This window comes from Neopsephotus bourkii, unplaced genomic scaffold (assembly GCF_033783945.1).
Source record: "Neopsephotus bourkii isolate Nb327-2 ecotype Australia unplaced genomic scaffold, CSIRO-AGI_Nbou_v1 NB_284, whole genome shotgun sequence".
Lineage (NCBI taxonomy): Eukaryota > Metazoa > Chordata > Aves > Psittaciformes > Psittacidae > Neopsephotus > Neopsephotus bourkii.
In genome coordinates this window covers 1,668,399-1,683,578 of record NW_026900793.1, presented here as the reverse complement: position 1 = coordinate 1,683,578, position 15,180 = coordinate 1,668,399, and the positions used below count along the sequence as shown (strand labels likewise).

Here is a 15,180-nt window from a genome sequence, read left to right as displayed (position 1 = left end):
GCTGGGTGCTCATCCCCAATGCAGTCTTCTGAGTATTTGTCTACCTTCAGGATTTATGCTCCTGAGTTCACTCTTACAAAGGAGGAAGGGACACCGGAAACAAACTGGATGTGAGATTTCCATGCTGTGCCCCTTGGGAAGATGTGAACTCTTAATAGAATAGTCTGTCCTTGCAACTTGATTCAGGGTGATGAGAAGCTTCCTGCTTCCCTTTTGAGATATATGATCTTACTTGAAATAGGATAACTCTGCTTATGTCAGGAGGGATGTATCTGTGTGGTGGAGTTTCCTGGTGGTGACGGTTGTGGTTTTGGTGTGTGTTGTTTTTTGTTGTGGGGTTTTTTGGTTGTTGTGTGGGTTTTTTTTGCCTCACCCCTACCCACCCCATCAGCCTGTGATTACTTCAGCTGGCTTTTCCCAGTGCACTTGGCCATAGGTAGCCTCTGGAAATGCATGTTCCTGCCTCTGGCCATTTCAGCTTGGGCAAACCTCAGACTTAGAGTCTGCAAAGTAATGTGTTCAGTAGCTGACATAAAGGGTTCTCTATCTGGGTCCTTGGCTTTTTATTCGAAGCAGAACTGTTTGTCTGTTGTGCCTGTGCTGGAACACATGTAACAGTTTCCCAGGTCTGTTCAGCTGCATCTCAGTGCCAGACTCATCCTTCCCATGTGTTCTCCTGTAAAACAAGTAAGAGAAAAGCAGGTTAAGCCAGCCTTCTATTCTTCAGTTCTGTTCTACCTTGTCCGCTAACACTAACCTGCATAAATCATTAGGCTGTAGCTTCAAAATGGCACGTGACAGTATTGTAAGGAGTACCTGCCTGCTGCTTGTGGTCTCCTGTGTTGCCGTGGGTGCCTGTTTGGTTTGAAGCCTCTGTCATTGCCTGGCCACATGCTCCACACATGAAGGGGATGTGAAGCAGTGATTCTGTTTTGTTTCTGAAGCCTTTGGATGCTTCCCTGCGTTGACTTTGTCCTGCTAGTTGGTATCCAAAGAGCATAGCTGCTTCCTGCAAAACTCTAGTAGAGAATACAGTAAATAGAAATTAATGTACAAAACTTGCTCTGTCTGTTTACCAGTGCTCTTCAGGTAGCCTTGGCTTTTTCTTCCTCCTGTGCTGAAAAGTCTGTGGGCTTCTTGACTGCCGAGTTTCAAATAGAATAAGTTATTGGGTTCTGCTTCAAATACTGAATCTTCTGCGTTTGGTTATCCTTCTTGTATAGATTTCTTGACTTAAAATGCTTCTAACTCTGATCAGATTGATTGCTTTGGTTGATAGCTGTCCAAGCATGTTTTGGAGTTATATTGTGATAGAGTAAGCAAGAGCTTTAAGCCTTGGGTCTTCTGTAGTGGATACCCTAAAATATATATAGGAGAGCATGTGCTGACTGTAAGTAAAACCTAAACAAAACCAAACATGTGTTTTCAGACAAAGGCTGTTGGGAAAGCGTGTGGAAAGAAGGTACTGTTTTCCATGGTGAATCTGGTGCACATGGTGGTCTTGTGGTCTCAGTTGCTTGGAGATCCTGGCTAATGTCTGAAGTTCTGGTCCCTGGAGTTCCATGACTATGGGAAACTTTTGGCTTAGTGCATTTTCCTTTCATGGTTCTAATACTCATGGTGTGAGGAGGTGCTTGGGAAACATGGATTCGGCAGGCTTGGCAATTGAAGCCTGAAAGGTGCATTCATCACTCCTCAAAACTTGTTTTAAAAGATGCTATGTTTTTATGGGGCATGGTTTATGGCTGTGAATTGTCAGTAGTTGGGGGTGTTTTACCTCTAACAATCTTTCTCAGTATGCCTTTTGATGCTGCTCTGGGTGTATCTGTGTGTTTAAACCCCCTTTTCTGCTTTAAGCCTTTCTGGCAGGTGAGTAACTGAAGATGCATTAAACACAATACATCAGGTTTTTACTACTTTTAATAAATAAAGGGAAGAGAGAGTGATGGTGAGGGAATAAGGAAAAATACGGAGCTTTAAAACTTGGTTTGTTTCCTTCTCAGTGCCATGGGTATTGGAAAGTGGGTGTCTTAAACTGGGGGCAAAAATGTGGGAAATAACTAAGGGCCAGTGAGCTTAGTGGGTTAATTGTGGGCCTCTTACCTGACAGATAAGAGCTCTTTTAATTTTGCCTTTAGATTGCTGATGTCAAAGAGAAATACCTTGTAAAGCTGTAATCAGTGGAGCTTTGTAATAAGTTTTCTTTCACTTGTTTTTAAACCAGTCTTCTGGATCTGTTTGCAGGGGCCAGCTACCTGTGTTGCATTTTCAAGAACTGGAGCCTTACTTGCCTCTGGAGGTTCTGATGAACAGGTACCTGACTAGTTTAATTTGATAGCTTTGTGCCTTGTTGTTACTGTTTTCTTGGCATCTTACTGCTTTCAAAGAGAAGACAAATATTTAAGACTTCTCTTATTCAGCAAGCACTTCAGCTGGGTTATATGGGAATGTATATGTGCAACAGGATATATTACCCTATGTATGGCCTGTGTTCTGTGCCTTTGAGGTGACTGGTGCTGGGGAATAAGATGGGTGTACAAATGGGTGTGCTGAGGTATGTTGAATGTTGTGGGCTGTGCTGATGGATTGTTGCCTCATCTGCCACTGGCTAGTGATGAGACACAAGTGTAAGGACAGGCTGGGGGGATGCTTCCCTTGAATACTCTTTCAGGCTCCACTGGTCTAAAGCACTCTCTATGTTATATTCTTCAATGCTCTCCTTTTCCCACAGGTCTCTACTCTCAGTCTTACATGAGAGACTGGCTAAGCCATCTCCAGTGACTGAGACCAGATGGTTTTTGACTGGACATGAGTACAGGCTGTAGGCCTCTTTAGTAATGGGGGCCTGGTGCAAAGTTGTGCTAATGCCACAGTTGCACAGCTTTTTGGGTTAAAATTGGACTTTTCTCTGCTAACCTTGATATGTAGGCTAGGATCGAGAGCCTGTGTGTCTTGTTCTGCTGGTAAAGGGGTTTGTGGATGAAGCATTGGGGCAGAAAGGGAGATCTGTTCCTTTTAACTTCTGGTTCTGAGTTATAATTCAGATTTAGAGTTCTTTAAAAGCTGCTGGCTTTTGTTTCCTCTTGTCCTTGGAGGAAAGCAAAAATGTGCTAAAGTGTGTCTGGATCATGCTGAAATGACTCGCTGGGTTCTCTACGCGGTGTGTGTGTTCACTTACATTCTGTGGAGGAGGGTCCTAGGGTTGTAGCTCATGACAGCTTCATGAGCTGCTGCATTTTAACTCTGTTTTGTGGATTTGCTGAGGTGGGTGGCATAGCTTGCTGTCCTTTCTCTTTAAGACCACTTTTTGATTAAGGATTTAGATTGAGATTCATCCAGGTTTTTGCCTTATAAAATTATATTAGGGTCACTAGAATAAGGTTTGCTCTTGAAATGCGTATCTAACGCAAGAAATGAATATGCCTTTTTGCTGTTTGTTTCTTCCTTAAAATCTCTCATGTAGCTGGGAGTTCCGGTTACATAGCACTTCAGCATTACTTATTTCCAATAGAAAACTTCAGCTATTTTGTCTTCAATTTCTAGGCCCAGCTAAGGAGCTGGCTTTCTAGTAGCTTCATTTCATAGCTTAACAGGATGTGTTTACCTGCTTTTCTCCATTATGGAGTTTCCTTCAAAAGGCTTTTGTTTTATCAGCTCCCCCTTCTTTCCTGTGGTTGGGAATTCTTCAACCAAAGTATTGCTCATTGAAAGCATCACATGGCATTGTTAAACTGAAAGACTGAATGACAGTACCTTCCCAGAAAGGTGCTTTGTAAAGACACATTTGTGGCATGGAGTCGTAATGGACTTCTTTGGCAGCCCTTTCCATTATAGCTCAAGGTTGTGTGTTTCTGAATGCATGCACTGGGAAGGGCAGCTGTTGGCTTTCCTGTTCTTAGCTCCCGTGCAGGAGCTGCTCTCTCCTCTTAGATTTGTATCCAGAAGCACAGCCACTCCAACCACAGTGACAGACACTGCAGCGGTGGTGGAAGACATGCAGCCACCAGCGTGCGACCTGACACTAGCCAGTGACAGACACTGCAGCCACTCCAGCCACAGTGACAGACACTGCAGCTGAATGAACAGACCAGTCTGTGCTAGTATCAGTTGCTCCTATAAGCAAGGGGAAAAACAAATGAGAGCCACAAAGGTCAACTCGTGCAGTGAAGAAAGACCCAGTGCCCATACTACAGGGGATGGCATCTGAACAAGAGTTATTACTACAGGAATCAGAGGAAGAGGTAACTTCTTGATCCTGGACCCCAACCAAGCAGCAGAATATACACAAAGATTCCAGCCATCATCCAGGGGAGCACATTGTCACCTGGTTGCTCCAATGCTGGGATGGTGGAACCCATGGTCATGAACTAGAAGGTAGGAGAGCCAAGCAGCTGGGATCACTTGCTAGGGAAGGGGGAAAAGACAAATAGATTGCAAAAGAGAAATGATCCCTCAGCCTTTGGAGGTGGCTCTTGGCAGCTGTAAAAGAAAGGTTTCCCTACAAGGACAATGTTACGTGTCGCTCAGCCAAGTGGACCACAATAGAGAGAGGCATCCAGTACCTGAGGGAATCAGCCATTGTAGAGATGATCTGTCACAGGTCGAATGCCAGAAATGCACCTGTAGATCCAGGTGAAGTCGAATGTACACGACCTGTGTGGTGGAAACTTACACAGAGTGTGCCATCATCATATGCCCACTCGTTGGCGTCAGTGCCCTGGAGTGAGGCAGCAACCCTGACTTCCCTCCAGTTGTCATCCTAATAAAGAATGAACTTCGATGAAAGCAGATGAGCTCAGCAGTGGCCAGACGAGTTCAGCGCTGTCGTCAGCAGGCAGCAATCCAGCACTGCATGCCATCTCTCTTACCCTGAAAGACTGTTACAAAAGATGGAACCTGACATCATGGACTGAATGGATTCAGCAGCTTTTAGGGATTGGTCCATGGGATAAGGAATGATATCTCTCTTTTTGTGTGGGGGTGGGTATACGTATATGCCGCAGAATATATGGACACAGTCAGAGATCAATATGATCAGACAAAAGCCATTTATTACAAAGCCTTAACTCCTTATATACTATTTCTTACATGCACTTACAGAGATTTGGCATATTATGATTGGATACATGTCTTGAAGACCCTTAGTGACTAACATACAATTGGTTAAGCACAGGTGTGAGAACTTGACCTCGAAAGCTTGCCAGCGGTCCACAGTTCTCATAACTCAGTGAATTCCAGCTTCTTCTTATCTTGCTTGCTTAAGCTTCCTCTGGCCTCTCATCGCCTTGCTGTATCTTTTGGGATTATTTGGAGTTCATATATATATGTGTGTATATATATATATATATATGAGACAAAAAGCAACGTTATACTGAAAAAAAGTGGGACCTGAGCATGATGTGCATGGTATGGAATAAGGAGTGGATACTGCCCTGGGTTCAGCTGTATAATATATATTATATATATATAATAATATATATTATTTTTCTTAGCAGCAGGTGCAGTGCTGTGTTTTTTACTTTAGTCTGAGAACAACACTGATAACACACCAATGTTTTTAGTTGTTGCTAAGCGATGCTTACTTCTGATCAAGGACTTTTCAGTCTTGTGCTCTGCCAGTGAAGAGGGGCATGGGAAGCTGGAAGCAAGCAGAGACAGGACACCTGACCCGAACTAGCTAAAGGGGTATTCCATACCACAGTGCATCATGCCCAGCATAGAAACTGGGTGGAGTTACCCAGAAGGTCCAGATTGCTGCTTGGGTCAGGCTGGGTATCAGTCGGCGAGTGGTGAGCAATTGGATTGTGCATCACTTGTGTTTTGTTGTTTTCTTTTCCTTTTCAGTTGTATATTCTTTCCTTTTGTTATTTCCCTTAACATCATCATCATTATTGCTGGTGGTAGCAGTAGTAGTTTTGTGTTATCCCTTAGTTACTGAACTGTTCTTATCTCAGCCCATGGGATTTGCATTCTTTTGATACTCCTCCCCATCTCTCTGGGAGCAGGGTGGGGAAGAAGGAGAGTAAGCAAGCAGCTCTGTGGTTCTGAGTTACCAGCTGGGCTTAAACCATGACAGTGGAGAAGGAACTTAAACATACAATATATGCACGTGCTAAAACCACCATTAGTCTTCACTTGCTAGTTTTTCAGTGGAAGGGACCTCGCTAAATACTAACTTACTGAATCCAAAAGAAATACCAGGCATAACAAAGAACATCTCTAGAGGTCAAAAAGGATCTTTTTATGTGGTAACTTAGATATGTAAAAACCCTTACTGAACTGCAGACAGGCCTGTTATATGAGCCTGCTGGAATTGGGACAATTTTTTTTTTTGCCATTTGCACCCTGTTGCAAATATGTGCTGATTTTAACATTGTGTGAGCTGCCCCAATGAAGATACGGACAGACTTCAACCCAAAATAGTGATGTAAGTATCTGTTTTTATCATCAGTCTTCACTGAGCTGTGTTGTATTGCTCTTAATCTCCAGGTTAGACTATTCTGGTGTCAGTACCCATCTTTTAGGTACCGTTAAGTACCTTAGGTACTATTAAGTACTTTTGCTAGCTGTGAAGAGACAACCTGTTCTATAAAAGAGCATCACTTTTTTTTCTCTTACTCAATGGTGTGGTCTCATTGGTTAACTGTACAACAAAGCCTTTATTTCACACAAAGTAGGGATGAAACCTTGCAAGTGAAGAATAAACACATTTCTGATAGCCAAGATGGGCTGCCAGGTTCGTAGGTGGCTTTCAGACTTCTGAAATACATTGATTCCTCTTAAACTTTCTAGACATGGAGTCACTGCTAAGGATTTTATTCCATACGTTTGCTGTTGATATGCTGAAGTGGTTTATGTTAGAGGCCTCTCTTCTCTGAAATAAATACTGCATTATGGAGAGAATATGCCTGTAAGTGGAACTGAAGTTTGGTGTTCAGCTGGAAAACTAGCTTGAGATCTCTAACACTTGTCTCAACGTCTCAAACTCTGCTTTTCCTGGGAATGGATCTCATGATAAACAACTGACTAGTTGTTTGTGGTGTGGCTGGTAACTATGTAATACTAAGCATAGTAGTTTAATGTATTTGTGGTTTTAATGGTGTTATTCTGCGTGTTGCTTTGAAGTTCTTTAGGTTGCTCTAGTTTCATGATGTTCCTGACCCAAAAAGTGTTGGAAGAGGTCACTTACACGTTGAGAACACGGTTGTGCTATGTGTGTATTCAGCAGCATATTTAAAAATAACATCTTTAATTTAATCAGTGGCAGTGCATTCTTAGATAAACTCTGTGTGCATCTGCTGACTGTGATGGTTTGACAAAATTGACCTTTAAGCAAACATAGATGGAAAGTTTTAATGGACATTAGCTTTCTTCTGCAGGTGATGGTCTGGAAGACTAACTTGGATGCGGCAGATGATGGTGATGTACTGAAAACCCAGAAGTCTGGCACGAGTTCCATGGTCCCAGAAGATGGAACCCATCAAGCTCTGGTAGGTCAGCATACTTCTGAACACAGAAATGGTGCAGAGTTCCTTCCTGTAGCTAGGAAGCCTGTGACTTAGCTAGAAAGATGAACTATAGAGCCATCTTTCTTTGGTATTTACTTGAGCTGCAAGATGTGTTTTTAACCAACTTCATATTGTTTGTGTAGTTTAACTGTACTTGCTTCAGGAAAAGAAACACAAGATATTTAAAAGGGAAATAAATGTAGTGTATGTATATGTTTTCTTTAATTTCAGTCTCTGTTAAAGAATTGTGTGGTAGGCTTGGATGACAGTCCACAAAAAGAGCAGAGATGTGAGTAACAGCTGAAGTCAGTTTTTCTAGCTGATGTGAATCCTTTAGGCTGGTGTCAGTCTGAAAATGGGTACTGTTTGCTATAGCTTTTCACTGATGGTCAGTAAAGACAAAAGAAGTCTCTGTGCATAGACACCACGCATGAGAAATAGGTGATGTATTGTATTGGAACTTCTTTCCCAAATGTGTGGAGGTAATTAGTTCATATCTGTTCCCTGAACCATGTATTAAAAGACATCTGAGTTCTCATTGTACCGAATGGCTAAATCCACCAAGTGAGTAATTCAGTATGATGCACTGATCAAAGTATGAGAGTAACCCTTTCAAGTTACTGCTCATATGAGTTATAATTTTTGCCCATGGTGATGCTTCACTTCAACAAGTCAAAATGCAGAAGCCTATCTTTGGATATTTTTGATACATTTGAATACCTAGAGGATTCTGAAATACACCAGTGGCTGGTTTTTGGTACATCATGTTCACCATAAGCTGTAAACTGAAAAGCAGTTTGTTAGCCAGGGGTTTACGCATATGTGGCGTGGCCTCAGTTAAAAGGTAAGCTTCTAGCCAACATCTCTTGCTCGGTGGCAGTGTTAATCTTATCAACTTAGATCTTTATTGGGATAAACTCATGTTCTATCTTAAGCATAGTAGCATTTTTATTTAACATGATTTCAGTCCATTGCTGGAGGGTTGGAATAGTTGTAGTATTTTGTGACAGACAGGATTTGAGTCTGCAGCTCTAAAGAGGCTTTATTATATGGAGTGCTCTGTAAAGAAAGCAAACAAAATCAGAGGATGCTAGTGCTAGGTGGGTGGGAGAGGATGGTAAGAAGCAATCACAGAAGGAATGAGGAGGTGGAAGTCTTTATTGATCCTTGGCTAGTTTTTGCTAAACCTGACTTCTTCCTTTTCCTTCTCCTATGTTCTAACTTTAAAGTTATGCAGGCTGTGAAACTAACAGTCCAATGACCTCTTTGTTTATTAGCCTGTTGAACTGGAGTAACTTTTAACTTTGTCTGCTTTAATATAAGGTATGTGTAATATAATTCTGTGCTGAAATAAGTGGACACAAAGAAAGCCTTTATGGGAAGAAATACTTTCTGTTTCCAACATTCCAAGGAATGGCTTAAATAGTGTAGACAAGGTGTCCACTAATGGGAGATAATGGTACGTTTACCCCACCTACACTGCTGTTATTACCAAAGCATATTATCCAGTGGTAATTTAAGGAAAGGAAGAAAGTGTCAGAGCTCTTCTAAAACTTAGTTCTTTGTTGTAGAACCTCTTAAGACGTGCATTGAAAGTAGTTGCTGAACAAAACTCTTGAACAGTGACCAACCAGGATGAGTGTTTGTCACTCTGACAAAACTGTTTCCCTGCAGAAGAGGGTTTACCTGGCAGAACCTCTAATAGATGTTGCTGGGACCAACTGTTTTTGTGCTGCTGACAGGCAAATCTGTATCATGTGGTATTGGTTGACAAGGGGTTGTTCCACTCATGCTCTGAGCCTGTGGGAAACAGGGCACTGTATTCTTTGAGGTAATATACTGGTTTGGACCACGTGCTGTGTTTTTGCAGAGGGCAAAGTGAATCCATGCTGACTCACGTGGAAGAGGCATACTTTGCTTTGGGGACCTATATTACTTCAAAGGAGTGAGTATTTAGAACTGCCAACCTAATGCAACCGTTGGCTTGGGTGTGCAGCACAGGAGCTGCTGATCCCAGCAGTACTACCTGAATATAAAAAGTGTTGGGAAGTTCCTGTGTTATGTGCAACTTACAGAAGATCAAAGCGAGTGGTAGTGACTGGGCTTCTTCCTTCCTGTTTACTTCTTGGGCAAACATGGTGTTATCTTTTGGCCTGAATAGCACAAATGGTGCTTCCACTAGATCTGCCAAATTAGCTACGAGGATAAATAGAAACGTGTGAATTAAACATTTGCCTGCCTTCAAGGGTAGAATTATTCCTAGTTAAGAAGCAGGGCTGAAGGTGCTTGCAGTGGTGAGCTTGGATGCTAGCTGGCAAAACTAAGACCAATGTCTTAGTCAACTAAGTCTGATGCAGTTCTACAATGTGGTCTTTTATGCAGTTAAGAGCATTGTTTTGCCTTGAAAGTGTGATGCAGCTCTGTCCTGCAGTAAAGGAGTGGAATTTCATTTTGTTTTGTCTTGTACCACAGTCTGGTGCTGCCAAAGCCAATAGAGTCTATTTTTTTGGGGTGGTATCAGCTGTACTGTGGCTGCCTGATACAAGAACAATTGTGTAGAGCTTATATGTGGGCTCTGCTAAGAGCGCAGTGCACTTCATAAGAATGGGAGTGTAAAATATTACTAATACTCAATATCCTTGTGTATTAGCTTTAGGAATGCAGTGTTTTAATATAAAGGCAGTTGTAATTGCTGAAGCTAGAAGGAGAAGAATAAACAGTGTAGTCTGAGAGTATTCTTGTTTTGAATGCCATAGGTGAAGTTTAGAATTGATAGGAAATGTGCTTTGTTGCTAACAAGAGCAGGTATCTCTGAAGAAGGCTTGGTTTGTTATTTTAAGTATATCCTGAGAGAAGTCTTGGTCCTATGATAACTATTCTGCGATGCCCATTCATAAAATCATGGAATAGTTTGCATTGGGAAGGGCCTTCAAAGGTTACCTAGTCCAGTAATCCTTCAATGAGCAGGGCCATCTTCAACTAGAGCAGGTTGCTCAGAACCACATACAGCCTGGCCTTGAATGTCTCCAGGGATGCTGCATCCACCATCTCTCTGGGCAGCAGCAGTACTCTCTTTCTTTCAAATTAATTTCATTACTTTTACCTTTTAGAAATGTGTTAATGCTGGGCTTTTTTAAGAGTACTGTCACTGCCACAACTTACTGCAAGACTTCAATTTCACTCTAGATTCAATTCCTTCTTTTGAGCAAAATGTTTGCTTTTTAATAACGAAATACTTGGTGGACTTTGTGTAGTTGATGTCAGTCTTTTCCCATCAAAATCAGACTTGAAACTGCCACCTGTAGCTCTTGACTTCATGCCAAGGTCACCTTTCACTTCCATGAAAAATGAAGCTGCTTCATCTTTCTCTGCTGCTGTGTTAGCGTGCCAGAATTCTGCTTCTGGAATAATACTCAGGTTTTGCAAAAGTCTGGGGAGGTAACTGCGTTTAAAACTGGCACAGAGGTTATTTGGTTTGGGTACCCTGAAAATATATGAATGCTTTTCTTGACACCTCTTTAATCAGTTTCACCCTTTACGTTAAGTCAGGGAGACTGTTTTTCCAAGGAGAGTTTGTGCTCTCTTGTGTAGTTTTTCTCTTCATCCTTGTGAAAGCACAAATACTAAACAAAACAGGGGCCCTCTAAAATCACTGGTTCAGTATCTGGTTTCTCATGGGGAGAGTCAGACTAACATGCAGGAATAACTGAACACAGACATCAAAACCAGTTTGTCATCAAAATGAATGGTAGGAAAAAGAATCCAAAATAACCTGTGGGAAAGAAGAGGCATGAAACATCATCAAGGTTGGTGAAACTTGTAAACAAATGTGCTCTAAACCAATTTTCCCTTCCGTAGGCAGAGGGAGACTGGAGCCTTTAGTAGATGCTGGTTTCTCAGGCAGTTGGTTAAAGTTCATTATGAATCAGGGTATTGGGCTTGTTTGCAGCATAGACATGAACTTCAAAGTTCTCTGCCCACCTGCTTGTGTTTTCTGTAAATAAAAGGCTTGCTTTAAAAGTAAAACTGCTTCGTGCAAGGATTGATGAAAACAGAAGAGAAGCTCATGATGAGCAGGAACTGAAGTCATGACTGTGGTGTAAAAGCACAGACAGGAAAGCGTGATGAAGACAAACACTGAAGCTGTCAGAAGTGAATTGCCACTGTTAGTGTAAATGTGAGACTTTAAATGTTAGATCAGAATTATGGTAGCTTTCAAATAGCTGCTTACTCTTACATTACAAGCTAACAATTGTTGCTACTAAATGTTGCATAATTGCCTTGAAAACTGCAGTGGAGGCAAGAGCTCGTGCTGCATGCTATGTGGAGCTGATGGAAAGAAATGAAGTCTTACAGTCCTGTATGTTGATCTTGTAAGATTCTAGATTGAAGCAAATACAAGTGCTATGTGGTAAGAGTAAATTTGTGCTTTAAGCTGCAGTATGGAGTGGTAAGGACCTTAAAGAAAGTCAGAATAGGAGGTATGGATTTTCTATGTGACTTTGTAAATACGGTCCTTTATGCTTGCCCTGGGATTAGTAAACTGTAAGCGTAAAGGTCTGTCTGTATAAAGAGTTGTGTACGATCAGATCAAAAGACATGTTCACAGATCTGATGTTGTAAAAACATTCATCATCCAATTTGTTCTCTCCAGAAAGGGCAGATAATGTGTTTTATTTTGAGGGTTTGGTGGTGGTGTTTTTCCCAAATACAAGGAAGGCTTCGTACATGCGGTTACAGCTGTCTGAAGGAAAATACTTTAAAACCTGTGTTGTGGTACCCCAAAGACAAAGCTGTCTTTAACAGGGGGAGTGGGAGATTCGGATGTCCAGAAGGCTGTAAAACGCGTGAATAGCAAGGGATGCATGTAGTTTGCTCCTCTCAGACTAAGGGTATCCTGGCAAGAGAGTAATAGGTGCAGCATAACTTAAGCTTACAGGTGATGGGGAAGTGTTTCTCTTGCCATTTCTGTTGTGAATTCTGCAACCATATAACTTAAATATAAGCAGCTTAGTTGTCAGCTCCTGGTAGGACTCTGAGAGAACTGTTTATATGAGTGGATGTGCAGACAGACTCAAAACTGGGTAATCCCTTCTTTGGGCAATTCAGGAGACATGGGCAGAGGTGCAGAGTTGTCCTCTGTCGCTCCCTTGCCACGAATTATTTCTGCTCTTTTGAAATTCAAGAGTACAAATGTTTTAAGTATCTTCAGCTCCTTTGAAGTTAAATAGTACTCAATTGTGGAGCTACCAAATTTGAAAGTTAATGGCATAGCAGACTTCACAGAGCGAAGCTTGGGAAGAGCAGTGCTTTAGTAGACTATTAAACAAGTAAGTGGCCTGTGCCTCTTCAGATGTGTCTTTTGGTTGAGACAGGCATTTAGGCCTCTTCCTAAGCTGCTGGGTTTAACATTTTCTGCGGGTTTATTTCCTCCATGACAATTTTCCCCAAAGAGTTCTGTTGAATAGGATTAGAGACTAATTCCAGAACCCATGGTCTGATCCTAAAGTTGTCTGAAGCCTATAACTGCATGTCCAAAGCTGACTCCACCTCTCCCTTTGCTGGTTCTGTTTCATGTTTGGTGACCTCGGGTGCCTCCTGCTCTCTGCCTAAGGTCTCTGTGCTGACTGCAGCAGTTCATTCTGTCAGCCACTAGTTCCTTGTGCAAATAAATTCCTCCTGAATTACTCATAGGCCAGATGTGCCTTTTCTTTTTCTGACCTTTTGGCTTCCAAATGGTAAGTATCTGTAATTTTGGCATCCATTACCATGGACAAATTCTGTTGTACACTTTTACTTACTGTGAAATCCCCTCCTGGGAAGCACTTTCAAGGCACAGAGCTGTAGTTCTTTGCAGTTGGATGCGAGTGTGTGTTGTCGTTTGCACCTCCTTCATCCCCTTCTATTTATTTATCTTTAAGTGTTGTAAGGGAGGAATCCTGTATTCACAACAGGGGCTCTAACCTTCAGCCTTCAGGATAAGGGTGGTCTGCTAAATGATTATTTTTCCTGATCTGTTTGTCACCTTGGTTCTCTGAGGATGCGTTCCCACTCCAGGAGGCTTTAGTTTGGTAAATGACTGTCTTCCCTTTGGAGTGGGTAGGTAGATTATTTACTTAAAAGATCAACATTGTGATGAGTGCTTAAGATGCTCTCTACTCTGCTTGGCTGTCTGAGCAGAAGCTTCATGGGGCTGTGCAAGACTCTTACTACAACTGACCAAAGGATGCTTAGGAGCTCTTCCCCATGTTCTTCACAAGCAGTGTAGTTGCAGATGGTTACCCCAGCTGCCTGGCCTTTATTACTCTTTTGCTGAAGGAAGCTCACTCACCTAAGCTTGTTGCAACATGTGATTGTAATGTTTTGCAAGGAGATAGTTTCAGCAGGAGCAATGTACACCTTCAGAGGCTGAACATGCGCCTCCTTTGTGGTGTGGACAAAGATGGGTCTCTGCTTTGGCCTGTGCCTGAAGAGGCTGTGCTTGTACATCTTGTGAGAGCCAGAAGGATGTAATCTTCTTTCATCGCTCGCATTCTTCTCCGAGCAAGAGCAGCTAGTAGCTCTTTCTGTGCAAGAAGTGTGCTCCTGTGGTGTCTTCCACTCATCTTCCTGGAAAAGAGATTGAGAGTGGGATGAACTCCAGCCTCCAAGTTCCAGACACTTTGTTGACTAAGGGAGCTGTCACGGTGAGTAAGGCTGGCTAGCTGAGAATGTTTGCTTGATCTCTTCCTGCCTATTGCAGCATCCCTAGAATCCAGGGAACATAATCATTCTTCCCGTTATGGTAGTATGGTTAGTAGGAACTCTGGCTAGCATGGGCCAGAAAGAGCACACTGCCCATTCACTTATAAATGCATGTTCTTGCTAAAAAAGAGAGAAACTTGGTCTTATGCTGTGTGTTTACAGGCCTGTCTGAACTCCTTCACCCTGGTACAAATAATCTGGTTGCAGCCAGAATATCAGGCAGGAAGGCATCAGTGTTGCACTTTCCCTTTTGTGGGTAGCCCCCAAGGGAGTAACTGCTGGGTTTCATCATTGGAAAGGCTGTATCCAACTGAGCTTGAGTCCAGCTCTAATTCACTGGAGACTAAAGCCTGGTAACAGTGCCAGGTTTCTTCATATCAGGAAGGCCAAGTTCATCCGAGCGGAACTGAACAGCTCTATCAGTTGGCTGTGCTGCTTGTGGAGCCTCTCTGTAGATCCTGCCAATTTTCCTGCATCTTAATTTGACTGTGAGGCTGCATCAGGGCAAAATAAATGGTTTTCTCTCACTCAACTAAATGAGTGTCTGCCTCGCAAGCAGTTAACAGCAGAGCTCCTTTCTGGAAGATGGGCCAGGAAGCCTCTGCTAATGGCCAGCACTCTAATACTCTATTTCAGCTTTTTTCTTGTTGTTGCTGTGTGAAAATGAAGTTTTCACAAGCTAATGGGTTTTGCCTCTATGGTGTTGCTCCTTATCATGAAATTTCTGGGTTTGTTTTCCTCTTGGTCTGGTCACTGTAAGGACAAAAGGGTGAACATGTCAAACAAATGAAAGCTTATGTCTTCTCTGATTTTGTGCCTCAGTGTTTTTACATGTTGCAGTCTGTTTTCTGGTCCTGATGAAGGACCTAAGAGAGAGAAAAGTCAGGGTGTAGGCACCCTCAGCTTGGCTTTCCAAGAAGCTCAGCAT

At 42.3% G+C, this 15,180-nt stretch overlaps 1 protein-coding gene across 1 annotated transcript in view; it reads left to right on the top strand.

Moving 5' to 3' along the window:
• The window catches only part of POC1A (POC1 centriolar protein A), a 56,485-nt gene that overhangs the window by 20,133 nt on the left and 21,172 nt on the right, over positions 1-15,180 (top strand). Inside the window, exons 8-9 of the mRNA XM_061347025.1 lie at positions 2,245-2,313; positions 7,380-7,490. Coding sequence (XP_061203009.1) covers positions 2,245-2,313; positions 7,380-7,490 — 180 coding nt within the window. The remainder of the gene's footprint in view (positions 1-2,244; positions 2,314-7,379; positions 7,491-15,180) is intronic.